The sequence below is a fragment of the Anopheles darlingi genome, chromosome 3 (genome assembly GCF_943734745.1).
Source record: "Anopheles darlingi chromosome 3, idAnoDarlMG_H_01, whole genome shotgun sequence".
Taxonomy (NCBI): domain Eukaryota; kingdom Metazoa; phylum Arthropoda; class Insecta; order Diptera; family Culicidae; genus Anopheles; species Anopheles darlingi.
The window spans coordinates 35,236,894-35,254,257 of NC_064875.1; the positions used below are offsets into that span (position 1 = coordinate 35,236,894).

Here is a 17,364-nt window from a genome sequence, read left to right on the forward strand (position 1 = left end):
ATGTTTCCGATTCCTTCCCAGGCAAAAGGGAAGCGTGCCAGCCGAGAATCAACTGCCAATGATAGTTTAGTTATTAACCTCGCTAATCAATCGATGAAAGTCAAAAATAGGCCAAACTCCATGGTTGGCGAGTAGGAAACCAATGTTAAACCTTAGCAAATATCAATAAAAATCATCACCCACAAAGCGGCAGCACATAACATTTGAAATTTTGAATTGAACTTCCTCTTTTAAGCGTAGCGGCGCACGGTGGGTCATGCTAGTGCACGATATAAATTTATGAAACGGCTATTCAATTATCTACAAAATACATAGCGAATGAAGATGACACCTTTTTTCAGATTGTGGTGTGAATCCGATGTTGGTAGATAATAACATTTTGAGATTAATGGGTCTTCTTAATTGATGCAGGAGAATTGTTGAAAATATAAAACTAAATGTATCAATCAACCGTTTCTCATTCGGCGGATGCCGAATTCAATAATTCAACTACAATACCAACAGCAATCATCCTGCTCTCCTATAGTTTGGTCACGTTTCAATCGAGTCACATCATTTTCAATATGCTGTCATAGAAGGTGTCTTGAGTGACTGTTTATTCCAACGTCATTTGCCGGAACTGGGTTATGAAACCGACGCCTTCGTGGTTTCGCAAGATTGAGTTTTGAAACATTGATGAGCACCCATAAAGTTTCCCAAAAGTACGCCACGTTTGATGTCGCGCCGTATTTAAATCCCCCGCGTGTCGTGTCCCTGGGAATGCCTACATATTCAACGCACTTCTCCCTGAGGTCCCTTTGCACGCGGTAGGCAGCATAGAACACCCTAATAAACCGGTCAACGAAAGCAACCTGCCCTCGGCCGATCGCCCATGCAGGATTTCGCCGATTGAATGATACCCGTGCACGGTGGCCAAAATCCCATTTGGGAGAATATGAACTTCCTTGGTTGCCCGTGGTAGGCTCATTTCGAAAAATCCCGTACGGACGACCTCGTTTACGATGCTTGTTTATTGGTTTACAGCCCCATTATAAAAATGCATTCACAGTATTAACCCTTTGCTCTACCGGGACTGCAACTACAGACACCAGGTACAATGGTTGGTTATAGTTAGAAGAACGATAACCAATGCGGACCTTCGGATCTGGCCCATTGAACCAGTTAAAATTACAGAAACGGACGGTGACCATGTGGCTGAAGACCACTCAAATAGTTTTGTTAGCTGGAAACGGACTATTCTGATAAATCCTTGCAGATCACTAGGGCAAAGGGTTGCTGCAATAAACAGCCAATGCTAAATGAGAAAAATCGAGGTCATACAGATGCCGGCATATCGTTTGAATCAAGTAATTTTCCCGTTAGGAGAAATGACCTTGCTCCGTATTTTACCAAAATTCGCCCTTGCAAGTAGGAAACCATAATGCTGTTTTTTTAAACAAGGTGATAGAACCAAATTCTTTTGTGGAAAAGGATATTGGTTGTTTATTGTTCTAGACAAAAAGCGTTGTTAGTCTGCCATAAGTGTAACAGTTGCAGACATCCTTTAACCTTCATGCAAAGTTTACCAGACTGCAGTCCCATCCTTTCTCTTTATGTACAGTATTTATTCTGCTGTTTGCAAAAATAGATTTGAAAAGTTCCGAAAGTAAAGATGATTCGATAGTAATTGTGAACACCACTCCAATGAATACATTAGACCAATATCAATCTTTTCTCTTTTACATGCGATATTCGATGTATTATCGGCTTCGTCTTTTAATGACTATGACACACGTCAGAAGGCGTATTGCTCGATAACTGTGACCTCGGCGGCGTGTCAAGCAGGTATACACAGGACAAATAAGCTCTGTAGAACTTTTGGTATTTAAAAAGATGTCGTGTGCCGCTGGCACGCTTAGGATTTTACAAGTTTCATCTTGTGGCGGAATAGAAAATATATTGCCTGTTTCCCATGACACCCATCGTATTCGGTTGTTCGTAGACGTAGACATACAATAGTGGTCGATAAAATAGCAGCGCTAGTACGTTTTGCAAACTTACGCCCTATACTCGATCAAATTTGTTTTTAAACCAACTTATTTAGGACCATTGGAGTGTGGAGAACCAGTTTTGGTTTTATTTTTGATAGTCTATTGCTTTGATTTTAGAATATGCCCATCAGTTGGTCATACCGGCTCGATTAGTTTGGTCGATAAAATAGCAGCGCTAATAAACTAGTTTGTTTTTTAAGTAATATGATTTTTTCAATTATCCACAGTTATTATGGTGTAATAAGCAAGGGATTTCTAAGTTTTTCTAATAGTTTGGAGTAGCGAACACACATTTAAATTTTCGTTGAAATGGGACAATTAAAGCAATGCTGCGATTAAGATCGTATGGCATCAAACATTCGATTATCAGCGAAAACAAAAATACCAAAAAGTGCATTTGATTGCATTCTGATGTATTAAGAATGTATTCATTGTTCTAAAGTAGAAATACGACTGAGAATGTCCTCAAAAACGACATAAACATCGCTAAAACTGATTGATAAGCAGTCCGAACAACGGAGAATGAACTACAAATTATTTTACGAGAAGTAAAACATGTGTTAAATCTGTTGAATATTTTAAAACTCAGAATACGTGTTGAGGATGTTAGATTAGTACGCTAGACCATTAAGAAAAATATCTCAGATAAAATTATGGATGCTTCCCGATCGTTTACATTGATTGCTATGAGTATCGTAATTTGACCCGTTAAGAATTAGAGCAATATCATATGAACAAATGAAACCCAGGTCAAATTGTATGGTTTAGAAAAAAGAGAAAGTTAATGACTTGGTAATGATGATCTCTAAACACAAAAACGAACCAAAAACACATCGTAATCCCGGAGAAATTTGATTTCGCAAAACATATGGCTTAGAGTTGTTTCTTACACTACTGCATATGCTTTATTCATCGTATCGGAGAAGTCACAGATGTAACTCACTATGCCTATAGTGTGTAGACGTGTATATCTATGGCCTTTCCCGTCTTAAATCGGTCCATTTTCTTACCCTGACATTAAAAATGCATTACTGCAAGATTTTAAGAAAATATGGGTCTTGGTAAACGCTGCAAAGCTAGTAATTTGGATAGCACAAGGATGTCCAACGATTTTCAAGAATTACCAACACGCTGTGTAGTTCTAAGAACTTTCCGACACATTTCTGGGTAATGAACAGAAAATCCAACAAAACTGTACCAGTAATAGATTTTTAAAATGAGTTTTTTCCATCTGAATTCGTTGAGTTTGTTAGCGCTGCTATTTTATCGACCAACCTGAACAAGCCGGTATAAGCAACTGATTCTTACGTGCCTATGAATGCTTATCCTTTCAAGAGTATTGTGTTAAAATTTTAAAATCAATCGAGGCAAACCTGACAAAGATATTGATTTTTGAAAAACTGTTTTTCATACATGGCTCAATCCATAGCTCGTTACCTTGAAGTTGTTTCCCAAAATCTACGTTTTCAAAGTTAGTGCCCATGGTTGACATTAAAACTACTATACCGATCATTTTTAGTTCAAAATAAGTCATTTTACTCCATTTTTTTTAAATCATGTAAAACACATTTCTATTTAGCAAACTCGTGAGTAGCATTTCTACAACTTTAAAAAGCTGTGCAAACCTGAAATTGCAAATTTAGAAAAAAAAACTAGACGAGGCTCTCTGATAAGCTTATAATCTAACAAAAAAATATTTGTATATTTCCGAGGATCTAGCTGAAAGCTATGATTGGCAACGAAAAAGTACATTTTTGCAGACTCGCCTTTCTAAAATTGAAACCATGAACGTAGTGTTTTAGAAAACTTCCACAAAATAATATCAAATCAAATATTCTAATTAAAGTTGTATCGTCATCTTCATCAAAAATCTTAAAAAAAAGCCTTTTTTTGCTTTGAATTAAACTTAGCCCCCCCCCCCCCCCCCAAAAGAGATAAAATTTTAAAGATTATTTTGCTTTAAAGTAAAATATACACAAAGAAGATTAATTCGTCCTTTTTTGGTATGCATTTTCAAACGATACCTTTGACATCTTTTAGCGGTATTGAATTTGAAAAAAAAAACATCTAACAAACCATTTTAACGTTGTGAATTCTTGAATTGTCTTGTTTGAAATTCTTGTTTTTCTCTTTTAAAGCAAACCATCTTTTGTAATTAAACCAGAACATCTATGACCAGCGAATCCTTGCAAAACCAAAAAGAAGTTAAAAGACAAAATGAAATATATTCTATGTATTTGAAAACCCGCAGTTACTTTCAATAAAAAACACAACTAGTTATGAATCAACCTAAAAGATCTTAATTTGTTGAAAAATCGTGCTCCTTGCCGTGTTTGGATTGATAGTTTTACATATCAAATCGATACTTGTGGTATCGGAAAATTGGCAACGTGGCATCTAGGTCAAGCCTGATCTTCAGGTCAACTTTGTAGGACCGAAATAGCGAAAAATCTCTTTTCAGCAGACACTCTTCATTACACAAATTTTTATTGATTGTTGATGAGAACATTTGATTTTTCTCAGTAGTTTAGACTCTTGCTAAATCTTTTGTTTGCTTTAAATTGCTTTATGGCCAATGTTTTTTTTTACATATGTAAGAGCCCAGATAACTAAGTCTGGGTAAATAATCTATGTTCTATCGCGCGTCAAAATGTATCTTTTGTTAAGTCGGGAGCTGCCAATCAAGTCTTGTCTTGACCGTTTTGATTTGACCGTTGGCTGGCTTGATATGACCTCAAGCTTTCTCACAAACAAATTCTCCGAGATGTAATGTCGTTATTCGTAAGTTTTTTCATAAATCTCACGTAGAGATGCAAAGATCGTTATGGACTGTTGCAATCACTTTTGTTAGTAGAATTAGGCAAATGTTTTTCTTCTACGCGTGATTTATTTCATCCGATTCTACATAAACGTCTGCCGACAACCTTTGAATACACTTTTTTGGGTAGAGTTTGGAAATTCTTTTCGTACTTATATTATACTACTGTGTCCAAAAAATAAGGTGACATTAGAATGATTTTGAAAATTCCTTAATTTTTCTTCCAAATCATTTTTCCCCCTTCAAAGTAATCCCTCCCAGACACAATGCATTCATTGCGACGAATTTTCCAGTTTTCGAAACACGTGAAAAAGTCGTCTTTAGGCATGGCCTTCAGCACCTTCTTGGCAGCGACTTGAATCTGCTCTATAGTGTCAATACAGTGTCCCCGGAACGAATTATTAATTTTAGGCTTGTCGAATAGCCAGAAGCTGCAACATGTAACCAAATCAGACACATATGGTGAATTTGGAACGATATGGAGATTTTAGCGAAAAAATCGCAGAAAACCAACGTAGTGAGAGATGGTGCATTATCGTGATCAAGCACTGACGCGCTTGAGATGAAAAACATCCTTTAAAATATAATTGGCGGATATGTTTGATAAGCCAATATCATTAGCAAAGTCTCTTATTGTTAATCGACGGTTTTCCAACGCCAAATATTTGATTTTTTGGACGGGACCTGCATCGATTGAGGTTGGAGGACGTCCAAGGCGTTCTTCCTCTTCAAAACGTTCCCGACCCTCCTGGAAGTCTTTGTACCACCCGTAATTTTTTTTTTTGGCGTAGTATCTTCATCAAATGCTTTCTGTATCATTCGCATAGCAGTATGCGCAGCAGAGAAATTATTTGTAATGCAAATTATTTGCCTAAAAACAGTCGACATGGCGAAAAACGAAGAATCTGCTTTTAGTAGTTCACAAAATAATACATATCTCAAACACTAGTGAATATTTTGAGTTTTACGCTATGTCATCGTTGCCAATAACAGTGCTGACAACCTACAAAAAATACAAAATTAAAGATATCCCTATACGCGGGCAATTTAGGGACACAGTAGTATTCTGTTGACGGAATATTTCCAATAAAGGCGTATGAATTCATTGCCGTAATAACATAAGTTTACAGTTGGTTAGTTCCTAAATTGGTTCTAAATTAATTAATACTGAGACGTTCAATTTTAGTGCAAATGAGTACTTTTTAATAAAACTTGAAACCAACATCATTCAAGAATTTATTGCCTTTCAAATGAAAACAGCTACATCATGTTTATTCTTTAGTATAAAATATATCCAATTGAAATGGAGCAGCGGTTTCTCACTAAATACAGTTTCTCCGCTTTATTTTTGCAGTCTATACAATTCAGTACGATCGCTGAGCTCTTATACGATGGTCTAAATCAAATCAATGGTATAATGCCAGCAAATGCTAAGCACATATTGTTTGTAAAAAGTTTAGACCCATTATTACAAAATCTAGGAGAAAGATGGCCATTTAATGTTGCAAATTGATCCGCCAGGATTTGGTGTATCTATACTATAACCACAGTTATGTGCGAATGAATAAAGGAAATGGCAGGATTCTTGCACATGCGTATAAAGATACAAAATGATGCATGTTCGTGCTAGTCTTTTTTCTTTGCACGTGCAGATTCCCAGCGGTGTAGGATCGTATCGTGTTCCTCGTTGAAATATATGTTCCCTCTTTCTTGTGTTTATAATTTCTCTATCGTTCTCTTTCCTTCGCCGGTAGGTGGAGCCATGGCAACCAAGCATAACCAGTAGAATCTGCCAAAAAGGATATAAAGGATATATCCTTGAGTTTTTTAAGTGTGTGTGCGTGGGAGATTTTTCAGCTTAGCTTTGAGCTGTCGCCCTGAAATGTACATAATTTTCTGGGCTTTCTCTGCTGTTTATGTACTTTGATGTACCAAGTTAAAGTGGAAATGAAATAGTCTTCCGGATCGAAAACATACAATACCCACTGTAAAAAACTATCGCCCTTCAAGGTCCTAATGAATGATCGTTTTGTTAAGTTTTTGCCCAGAAATCGATTTTAATTTTTTTCCATAATTGACACTTATATTTTAAAACAATCCGCTGGACTGTTTCTCGATAACATAGCATAGTTATTCAGCTATCAATTACGTATTTTTAGCTCGTATAACGGAAGAAAAGTAAAAATCATAATAAACAAAAGGGATATCAATTGAAATATATTGTAAAATAATGTTCTGTAAAGATATGTCTCGCCCGTTTTTATATACGTTAAAAATGCTAGTTCTGTATGGTGTTTTTTTTTTGTTTTTTATTTTTTTTCACACCCTAGAAATGAAATGTAAAGGTGAAATTTAATTTGACTAATTATTTAGAATGAAAATTTGAAAGGTAGGTTTTTTGATAAACTAACTAATGAAGAAAATTTCCATGATTAGGTTTACGAGAAAAAATATGTAATTTATGATTACTGTCATCAAAACTATGACATAAATTTTTGGTAATGGATTTTCATTTGTGCCTTTATAATTGGCTTTTAATATATTAGTAAAAATCTGAACAATAAGAAATCGTCAGTGAATAACTGAGCTGTCAAGTGACCATAAAAATAAGAATATTGCATTTCCTTTGCCTTAATAGCATATAAACTTTCGCTCACTCTTTTATAATATCGTATAAGGAGTGGAGCATTCAATCTTATGTATAATTATAATTTTAATGTAAACAAATTCGATTCAAAACACTGTTATTTTAAAATGGAAAAATTGTAATCAGATCACTTTAAGTACAAAATCTCTCATGGGAATGTTGTGTACAAATCGTTGATTAAAAATCTTTCGCATTCCTTAACGAACCATATGCATACCTTGAATAAATTGGTCAAGTTTAGTAGAATAAATGTTGCTTGTACATAATATATATCTTTTTTATACACCAAATCTCTTATTCTGCATCATCGAAAGATACTAAAATATAATGCATATTAGATGTAAGTACCATTACTCAATTTTTCATAATATACTCACCATGAATACGTTTAATTTTCTTTCGTCTTCAATATTGTTGAAAATATATGTATTCTGTTTAAATTATATTTAGCCACACGGAAATATTAAATATCATGCCTAATTAATAGTTCAAGAACTTCACACGCGATACAGTTAAAAAAACTACCACATGTAGAACATGGACAATACATCATTTCAATGTTACATTAACATTGATAGAGTTTTTTTACGCTGCTTTTTACTGCTCTAGTCAAAATTATTATTCCGGGACATCCAATTCGTTTAAACTTATGTCATGTTGCTTGGCTTGTTTCTTCCCTATAGATTGATGCCTGACCCTATCACTGAGCGTTCAATATATCACTGTGTTGTTGGAAAAAATTATGCTTCCGTGAAATCATCCAGGTAAGTAACCTTCGACATCAATCGTTTTGCAAGCAAGCGTTGATTATTCTATCAATTTTACCGGAAGTAAAAATCTCCGAAATATACTACATGTGACCTGGCAATCCTTTTTCGTCTGTGGTCTCACCACTTCCAGTATCCTCGTCCTGCTCATCATCGAAAGAGCCTTCGTGCGGTAAAACGGAACCTCCATTACTATGCTGCGCAGTTACGTTAGTCCGCTCGGTGTTAATCTGTATCGATGTTTCAGCACTGTTCGCAATTCCCTGCGACCCGCTTGAATCTATCCACATCATTGGTGAGCTGCTCCCTTCATCGGGAACCGATTGCTGCCCAGCTTCTTCCTCCTCTTCCATCAAAGCTGGCTTACTGCTCGTGGTAGTCGTTGTTGTTGCTGATTTCGGTGCTAGCATGATTGGTTGTTCATGATCATCGTGTAGTAATATTCTTTGACTGGTACTTTCATTTAACCGATCAACCAAGTGTCCATACAGGAACAACATTCCAACTCCGAAACAAACTGCTACACACACGATGAGTGCCAGGAAGCTTACACACCTTCGATTAAATGCTTTCGGTTTGTTCTCCGCTATAGTTGGCCTTGGAGAGCCATTTGCCAAATGGTTGACATTCTTTACACCGTCTACCAGTCCAGGTGAGCCGTTTGGGATACCATTAGACTCAATATCGTTACGTATTATTGCCATCGTTCCCCCAGATCTTAGTTTACTTTTCTTTGGGTATAACGTATAATTTTGTAATCAATTTCCCAACACTAGAAAAACTAACAGCTTCAAAAGTACCTAGAATCTCCACCTTCTTTGCGAACAGATTATTTACTAAACGTATCGAAGGAAGCTGAAAGCTGCCTGGCCCGTGTTATTTTAATCTGGGCAAGTCTGACCCATTATCATTGTCAGTGAGCCATTTGGTTGATAGCGGATGCAAAGTACTCCCCTTCGCTCTTTCCTGTTACTGAGAACCATTGATTGAGAGATTGACAGAAGTGATGTAACTTTAAAATGAGACAGGAACAATACGATTTTATTCAAATTGTCGATTTAACCGATTAATTTTGCAAAGAAATGATCTTTTTCCATTTAAATTCTCGTTTTTGAAGAATATCCAGTACCATAATTTCTCTTGGAATTTCATGTTCTCTGGCTCACCGATAACACAAATTATAAATTTCCTACTCTGATTGCTTATCGCGGCCTTAGCGAAGCAAATCACGAGATAACCTATTTCTTTTAATTAACAAAAATACCAAAATTTGAAGGTTAAACCTTGGTTTAATAGACAGAGTGGAGAATAATAATAACAAATTGTTAGTTTTCTAGGTGGTCCTTATCACTGATACAGTCGCATGGTGGTACTTTCCGCTAGTGCATCCGATGATGAATCGTTCCATCCGTAGTTAAACAGGAAGGGTGTGAGCTGAAGCCAGGCAGAACTAGGAATGTTCCATCGCCATACGAATATTTGTTTTGACTCTGGTTCTTCTTCTACAGTTTGTGTAAAAACATTTGAAAATGGACGGACCGTCGTAACGTCTTGATGAATTTCTTCACTCCGTGCAGGCAATGAGTTTGATTTCCTCTCATCTTCTTCTTCTGTGCCATTTTTGTTTTCTTGCTGGTGTCGAACATTCGTTGTCTTATTAAAGTTCTGACCTTTAATCGAGTTCTCCATAAACTTTTTGGGAATTTCTGCTTCTGTATCACCCGATTTGCCAAGTAAAGTAGACTGCCAGTGGTTATTAAAAAGGCCGTTTTCGTGGTTTTTAACCGATACATCAACCAAATCTTCCACTTTTGTTAAATTGTAGTCAATCAACCTACGATTGTATGATCGTAATTCTTTCCATTGTAACAGAAAAGTAGTTCCGAGGGCTCCAATGGCGATACAACACAACACTAGAAATAAATAGAACGTTTTCCTACGGTTGATTTGCTTTACCGGATCGTCTTTCGATACTCTTTCGATGTCGATCTTATTTTCCATCGTGTTAATCGTTATTAATTAGATCCTTGTTCAAGCAACTGCTGAAGCTAACTGAAGCTAAAAGTAGTTGGCGGGCTGATTAATTTATAGTCATCTGAACAAACTAAGTTCTGCTGGTTTATTTTTCATATGTGTTCTTGAGTTCAAGATTTTGATCTTGAATTCTCGAACGAATCAGGGTTGATCGAAAAGACGATATTGTTCTGATGAACATGCGGTTCCGTATTATGTCAAAACAATAGTTTTAGACCAAACAACTGCGTTTGTTTGGAGGTTGCAAAGAGATGTCCTTTATGGTTATATAGTTTATGCATGTCAGATGCACAATGCACGAGACTAATACAGTTTCATGCATGGCATGTTATGGCAATGTAGCACTGCATTGTCGGTAAAGCCAAGGAATAGTAGAACAAAGGAAAAAGCATGGAGTTGAAAAAAAATTATACATACATTCTGTCAAGAAAGTGCCGGCAGTTGTCGACGAGGTAAGCTAGGCAAGTTTTTTTTTTTTTCCTAGTTTGATACAACTGTCCTTAATTATTGTGCAAAGTTTGAGCAGGATCCGTCAACTAGTTTATTTACGACACTAGTTTGTCGATGTCAGTAGTAGGTGCCAATTATCTATATATATAAATGAAAGTTGCGTACTTTCGAACGCCCATAACTTGCGAACGGATGGACCGATTTCGCTCATTCTTGGCGCTATGAATTCGTCTTGATCTGCTTCGTGTTTATACGTTTTACGAAATGTTAGAAATGTTCTGTCCTTTAATGGCAAATTGAAAGTCTTTTTTGCACTGGCTTTCTTCTTCACAGCCTACTTGATTTGATATTATTTCAAAACATTGGAAGAAAACTTTTCAGCTCCAATGCATACTTCGATGAATTCGATATTCTCACTCTAATTTGATCATCATCGCCTACTGTGGTACTTTTATTTTCTATACCCATCAGAGCAAATAACGCTTGGTTTGTGCAAACCAAGGATGGATTGGTTGATTAGCTATTTTGTTTTACAACAGAAATTTGTGAAGTGGTTTCAGTTTGGTGGTTATTGTGGTTAGTACAAAAATTACGTTTGATACATCAAGAACTATTTGTGATGAAACGAAAATGGTTTAATTTTAATTGACTTATTTCATCCAGCCTCCAACCAGAAGATTAAGTAAAACGTATGCATTCATAAAAAGAGACAAAACTGGGATGGTGATAAGAGAAAAACTATGAAAATAATTGAGTTTGCAAACTGAATATGGAGGTAATTTTATCAGTTTACATGCAAAAAAATTGAATCCTCTATCAGCCTAACTCTAAACGAGATGGCGAAAATAGTGAAGATTGCAAAAATTAAAAAAACACAGAAATAACTAACGAAATGTGCACAAATATATTTTCGGACCGTTTTGTGCGAAAATTGATACAATTATCTTCCATATGTAATTTACAGAACTCAATTATCTGTCTTAGTTTTTTTGTTACCGCCATTCAAATTTAGTCTCTTTTTTTAATGCATACCTTAGGATGACACAATCGAAATTCAAGGAGGCTTCAAGTTTCGAGTAGCAGGACGAAGTTTGCGGGGTCAACTTGTATATATATATATAAGAGAAAACATTTACATAATTAAAAAATATGCAAAATTTATTCATCATAGTTATACAGAACAATATTGGAATAGGAATTCATCGCCTTCAAATCCCTATTCATGGCCATCTTCCGCTGCTTCATCGGGGGACTTGTTCTTTATAGAATAGCTGTTTTCAAATCTAGGTTTAAAAACATTTGATACTGAAACGAGGAAAAACGCATATATCTTGGATTACATGACTCTTCAAGGCATCGTTTTTGTTTTACAAAGATGAAAAATCTACTCACCAACATCGTTGTCCAAAAGATTAACGACACAAAAGTTTTTAGACTTCAGATCGCCACCCATTGCCAAGGTAAATGGATTTTCTTGGCACTCGTCTAGGCATTGAATAACTCCGATTTTGGGGTTCTTCTTGTAAACTAAGCGTGCATCGTGTGCATCAATATCCCAAACTTTCATTGTTCCGTCTGCTGAAGCTGTGGACAACATTCCTTTAACTGCCGTGCTCAACACCAATCCCGTGACCTCCTTCTCATGCGCCTGTTTCGTCCAAAGTACATTGTCAGTCTGGCGTGTGTCAATGTAGTGTAGTTTTCCATCATTTGTACTAGCCAGAAAACAATCTGCGTTAAACGAATCCCAACAAACACGCTCCACTTCACCACCCAATTCCCATTTTGTGAACGTGCTGTTCGAATCGTTTGTTGTACGGCAATCAAACACCTTAACCAAGCCATCGCAACTACCAGCCAACAGCATTTCGGGTCGTTTTGGATGAAACGCTAATGTTTGAACCTTTTCTTCAAACTCACGGATTGTAGTGTGGGGCGTACCATTTTCCAAATCCCATAGAATGACAGTTTGGTCCACTGATCCACTGGCTAGAATATGTCTGCATTAAAAGATGCAAATGTAATTTGCAAACGTAAATACAACTATTTGTACTTTAAAACCTACTCTAGATGACGATTCCATGATAAGTCCAGTACAGCGTCGCTATGCCCTTGTTTGGCAATATTTCTCTTCCTGCTTCCTTTAGAGCCTAATTTACAGACTGGTTCAAGCGAGTCTTGAATATCAAGATCCCAGAGGGTGATGACTGGATCCATGCATCCTATTGCGCACATGTTACCAGGCAATTCACTTCCTGGATCAAAGCTTAACCATTCGATGCAAAGCGGAGGACTAGGGAGCCAGAAATCGTGATGAACATATAGGCTTCCTTCCTGTTCATTGTAAACTACAAAGTAAGATATGTTACGACAATAGTCAATCGTTATCTACACAATAATGACATACTATAGACTTCCAACGACGCTGTATCGTTTTGCACGTGACCTACAAGAATTAAGTTATCGGACGGTTTGATTATCTCATCTTCCTCATCCGAGTCAACATCATCCTCTATGTTTTCTGTAGGGTCGACTATAGCCACCGTACTTAAATGTAAACCTATGGCAGCAGCTATGAAAGATTTTGAAGAAAAGATGGTAAATAATTCACTCACAAATATTGACAAATGCTGTGCTTACAATCATCGTCATAAGCTGCCAAATTATATTCATCATCCTCAATAGTAGTACCCGTGACGCCTGGTGCAGCCATTGGTTGCTTCGGTTCATGAGTTTCGGCACTTTCATCATCAGATGTGTCCATATCGTCTGCACCGTCTCTGTGCGAATCAAACAAATAAAACAGTTATCAAATTATTCCTTCCCATTCCCCTGGCAATACAGCACTGGACATACTCTTCGAGATCTTCTTTTGTTTCGCTGATGATGCGGGCCAGCTCTCCGGGGGTTAAAGTTACCTAGAAGAAGTAAAATTGTAGCGATTCGCTCAAATCCATAATCATATCTGTAAAGGGGCTGGCCGTACCTTGTCAGGGTTTGCTTTTGCAACACCTCGTTTCACGAAGAGTAAACTAGGTACAAAGTTCACATTGGGAACTTCGTCTTCCTGATCTGAATCCATCGCTACAATTTCCAAACCGTTTCCCGCTGGATTATACGTAGATCTAAAATCTGTATCACCCAACAACAAAAAGATTCCGCGAACACACGTGTTTTTGGTATTAACGAAAACGTCAACGAGGGGTCTTCTAATGCTAGTTGTGCTAGCTTGGAACAAAAACGCTGAAATTAATGCTGAAAACGCTGAAAACATAGGATGCACCCCATTGCAGAAGGTATATGCAACCGGGTCTCTTAACGCTTAAGAGACCCACCAGCAGAACAATTTCGGATCTCTTAATATTAAGAGACCCGTTTGCATACATTTTCGCATACGGGCATGCAGCAGCTGCGGCGATTCTAGAATCGCTACAGCTGTACAAAATCACAAATTGGCCGCAGCTGCTGCAACTAACGCAAGCTATGTGTGGCAGCCTTTACGGCTCGTCTGGCCCAGGCTTGTGGCACAGGCTTTGGAGGGTAGTTGGTAAACAACAAGCCAAACGAACGCAACGCAATTTTTAAAAAGATGGAAAATAATCTCGAAAATATGGTACCGCGGTTTGATTTCCTCTGTCGATTTTGCCTTGCAGATGGTAACTGTACACCGATATTTCTTCCGGATGGAACATTCAACGAAAGACTCCAAAAATCATTCGAAATTATTGTTACCAAAGTGGATGAGAATGATGGACTTCCGAACAACATATGCAAAAAGTGTCTTTCGTGCATTGAGGATTTCGTCGATTTCGAGGCAACTTGTGACACTTCGTACAAAACGCTTGAGCAAATTGCCCAACGTGTGGAACGAACAAAGCAAGAGCAGAGCTTCGAGATTGTAGCAGAGATGGATGGGAATGGATTGTATGCGATTGAATATCTAGAAGAGTACGTACATGGTATGGAGGAGAACGTATCCGATACTTGCCCGGAGAAAGTGTTCCAGCGCCAAGAAACACAAAGGGACGATCATGTGGACAGCGGGGACAGCAATTCAGCAAGTACGGAAAATATCATTGAAGATGACTATAGTGATGGCACAAACGGAGAACAAAACTCACATCCGATGTCCCTCAAACAAACAGAAGCAATAGAAAACAGTTTGCCAGCAGAACAAAGTGGCCTGTTTCTTGCCGCCTTGCAGACAAAAGAAGTTGACACCGTCAAGAGGGGCAACCGAACCATTCCTGTCGTGGAATGTATGTTCTGCAACAAGCTATATCGTGGTAGAAATACATTAAAAAAGCACCTTAAAATTCACTTCCAACTTAAAAATTATAACTGCACTTTTTGTAGTAGGGCATTCACTGATCGTACCTCGCTGCGCGTTCATGAAGTACGCCACACAAGAATTAAAGCCTTTAAATGCGAACAGTGTGATCGATCTTACTTTAGCAGCAGCGAACTAAAGCAACATTACAACATGCAACATAGAGATAAGAATTATGAATGTAAAGTTTGTTCGGCTCGCTTTTCGGCAAAAGCAATTTTAGAAGATCATACCAAGGTCCACTTACCAGATCGTCCTTTTGTTTGCAATATTTGCGGACTTTGTTTTAAGCGAAATCGAAACCTAACTCGACACATGGGCATACATTCGGCAAAGACGAAAGATCGACAAACTCAGGACATGCTCGAATGTTTTTGGTGTTCCCGTGTATTTGAAACGCCATCAAAGCTTCTTGATCATCTGAGAGACACACATCAACAGGAGTATGAAGAAAGACGTGTCGGTTCGCATCGATGCGTCAATTGTTTGAAAACCTTCTCTAGTTTAGATGATTTTTTGCAACATCGTAACACACATTCACTAATTGTCGTTCAAACGGATGGGGGAACACTTCGTCAGTGTGGGGAATGTGGGAAACAATTCCGTTACCGATCGATGGCAATGAAACATCTCCGAACACATAAATCGGGCAAACCCAAACTCCAGTGTTAGTTCTAAAAAATGCCGTATGTTCTATATAAATCAGTTTTCCAGTCGTACGTGACTGGTTAACTCCAAGTTGAGTGTTATTTGGTGAGATTTGCGGTGATATAAATAAAACTTCTTACTACACATATTTGTAGATTATTCATTCCGATTTTCCACGCCGCCTTGGTGTTGTCGAAAATGCTGTTTTTCTTAATAGTTTTTATTGCATGCAGATTGATCCAAATGGCACATCTCAAGCAAAACAATCTTAAAGAACAGACCGATATAGTAATTACAATGTGGCAATCTATAGCGTGCATATTGGAGATCATGTTACAAGAAATCGAACATACGTTTTTATTTACGTTAATAAATCAGACCAAATGTTTTAAATCGATATTCGTCTATAATATTCGCATTTACTGCTTAGACGACTCCTCACTTTCGTCACTATCCGGGTCAAGATTCGGAGCAATGCCACTGTCGCCTTCAGCAACACTGTCGGTTACTTTTGTAGAAAAACTACTCTCTCCACTTGTTGAGGGTTGGCAGGAACATTCACTTAACATTTCGTTCATAACTCCTACCAGGTCTTCAAAATGAGCTATAACTCCTTTGGCATGTGCAAGCTCGTTTTCCAACATCTCAACTTTCATGGTTAGTTCTTGATTCTCCTTCAGCGTTTCTTGCAGTGCATTTCTTCTCTTTTCATCCAGCTTTTGTGCTATCTCACCGCTTATATCTGCATCGGTTAATTTGGTCTCCGCTGCAAAAGTAGTTTGCGTCGCCCTAGAAATTGATGTTTTCACTGTCTTAACTTCCGAAGTTACCCTGTCGGTACAAGCGATCAAATATAATTATTAGATTTGAGAACATTTGCAATTAAAAAGCTGAAGAATTATTACTTGCTAGGCGGAAGAAGCAAATCCTTCGACATAGCATGAGCCATCAGGTGGTGCGAGCTTAAATTTTCCTTTTGAGATGCCACAACGTTTTGTACATCCTTCAGCGTCCGACGAGCGGTTTTAGTTGTTTCCTGGTAGGGGAAGAAAACGTTTATTATATCGCCAGCTGCGTCAGTGAGAAGGCACAATACCTCTTGTTCCGCGGCTGGTTCCAATGGTATGACAATGTTCAGCCCCTTACCACTCATTCTGCGATATAATTCGATGGCACGCACTTTCCAATTAATCCGCAACTACAGATTAATATATCTAAATACAGATTAAGATATCTGTGCAAAAGCGAGGCGGCGGCGTCCCTTTGAGGTCAGAATTTGGAGGGAAACTATGCATTTGTCATTAACGTCACAGAGTGTGGCGCTATCTAGTGGCCAAAAACGGAAGCATCCACGGTTCCTTTTTTTAAACTGCACGTTTTTCATCCTCACTTTTCTGATATTTTCCGTATTAAGTAACCATCGTGGCAAAGGACGAAATCGGAAAGATCCGATTCTGGCGCATCCAGCGAGTATCCCAGTTCTGTCGGTACCGGGTTTAACTGATAATGGAAGACGGTACCGGGTATAACTGATAATGGAGTTAAGGCGGCGAAACGATGAGCTAACCCGTTCCATGTTACTGCGCTGTGGTGTGGCGTGGCGGGTATGATTTCAGCTTGAATTCCACGGCTTGATTTCA

At 37.8% G+C, this 17,364-nt stretch overlaps 3 protein-coding genes across 3 annotated transcripts; 1 reads left to right on the plus strand and 2 right to left on the minus strand.

Moving 5' to 3' along the window:
* Positions 1–11,866: 11,866 nt before the first annotated feature.
* On the minus strand, positions 11,867–13,927 carry LOC125958120 (periodic tryptophan protein 1 homolog). Its single transcript, XM_049691247.1, has 7 exons — positions 13,733–13,927; positions 13,603–13,664; positions 13,387–13,526; positions 13,154–13,318; positions 12,812–13,094; positions 12,139–12,746; positions 11,867–12,051 (listed from the first exon to the last, which is right to left on the minus strand). The coding sequence occupies exons 1-7, from the start codon at positions 13,826–13,828 to the stop codon at positions 11,963–11,965; spliced, it is 1,443 nt and encodes a 480-aa protein (XP_049547204.1). The 5' UTR covers positions 13,829–13,927; the 3' UTR covers positions 11,867–11,962.
* Positions 13,928–14,305: 378 nt separating this feature from the next.
* Positions 14,306–15,763, plus strand: LOC125958121 (zinc finger protein 501-like). The gene has a single exon (XM_049691248.1). The coding sequence runs from the start codon at positions 14,336–14,338 to the stop codon at positions 15,746–15,748; it is 1,413 nt and encodes a 470-aa protein (XP_049547205.1). The 5' UTR covers positions 14,306–14,335; the 3' UTR covers positions 15,749–15,763.
* Positions 15,764–16,120: 357 nt separating this feature from the next.
* Positions 16,121–17,006, minus strand: LOC125958122 (geminin-like). Its single transcript, XM_049691249.1, has 3 exons — positions 16,821–17,006; positions 16,630–16,760; positions 16,121–16,555 (listed from the first exon to the last, which is right to left on the minus strand). The coding sequence occupies exons 1-3, from the start codon at positions 16,875–16,877 to the stop codon at positions 16,144–16,146; spliced, it is 600 nt and encodes a 199-aa protein (XP_049547206.1). The 5' UTR covers positions 16,878–17,006; the 3' UTR covers positions 16,121–16,143.
* Positions 17,007–17,364: the final 358 nt, after the last annotated feature.

Bases quoted from the DNA above. Each gene is read 5' to 3' on its own strand.
- LOC125958122 (XM_049691249.1), bottom strand. From the start codon at position 16,877: ATGAGTGGTAAGGGGCTGAACATTGTCATACCATTGGAACCAGCCGCG. The intron at 16,761-16,820 runs GTATTGTGCCTT...TTCCCCTACCAG, and splicing joins AACCAGCCGCGGAACAAGAG to GAAACAACTAAAACCGCTCG. The intron at 16,556-16,629 runs GTAATAATTCTT...TTGTACCGACAG, and splicing joins TTGCTTCTTCCGCCTAGCAA to GGTAACTTCGGAAGTTAAGA.
- LOC125958120 (XM_049691247.1), bottom strand. From the start codon at position 13,828: ATGGATTCAGATCAGGAAGACGAAGTTCCCAATGTGAACTTTGTACCT. The intron at 13,665-13,732 runs GTACGGCCAGCC...TACTTCTTCTAG, and splicing joins CAAAAGCAAACCCTGACAAG to GTAACTTTAACCCCCGGAGA. The intron at 12,052-12,138 runs GTGAGTAGATTT...TCCTCGTTTCAG, and splicing joins TCTTTTGGACAACGATGTTG to TATCAAATGTTTTTAAACCT.
- LOC125958121 (XM_049691248.1), top strand. From the start codon at position 14,336: ATGGAAAATAATCTCGAAAATATGGTACCGCGGTTTGATTTCCTCTGT.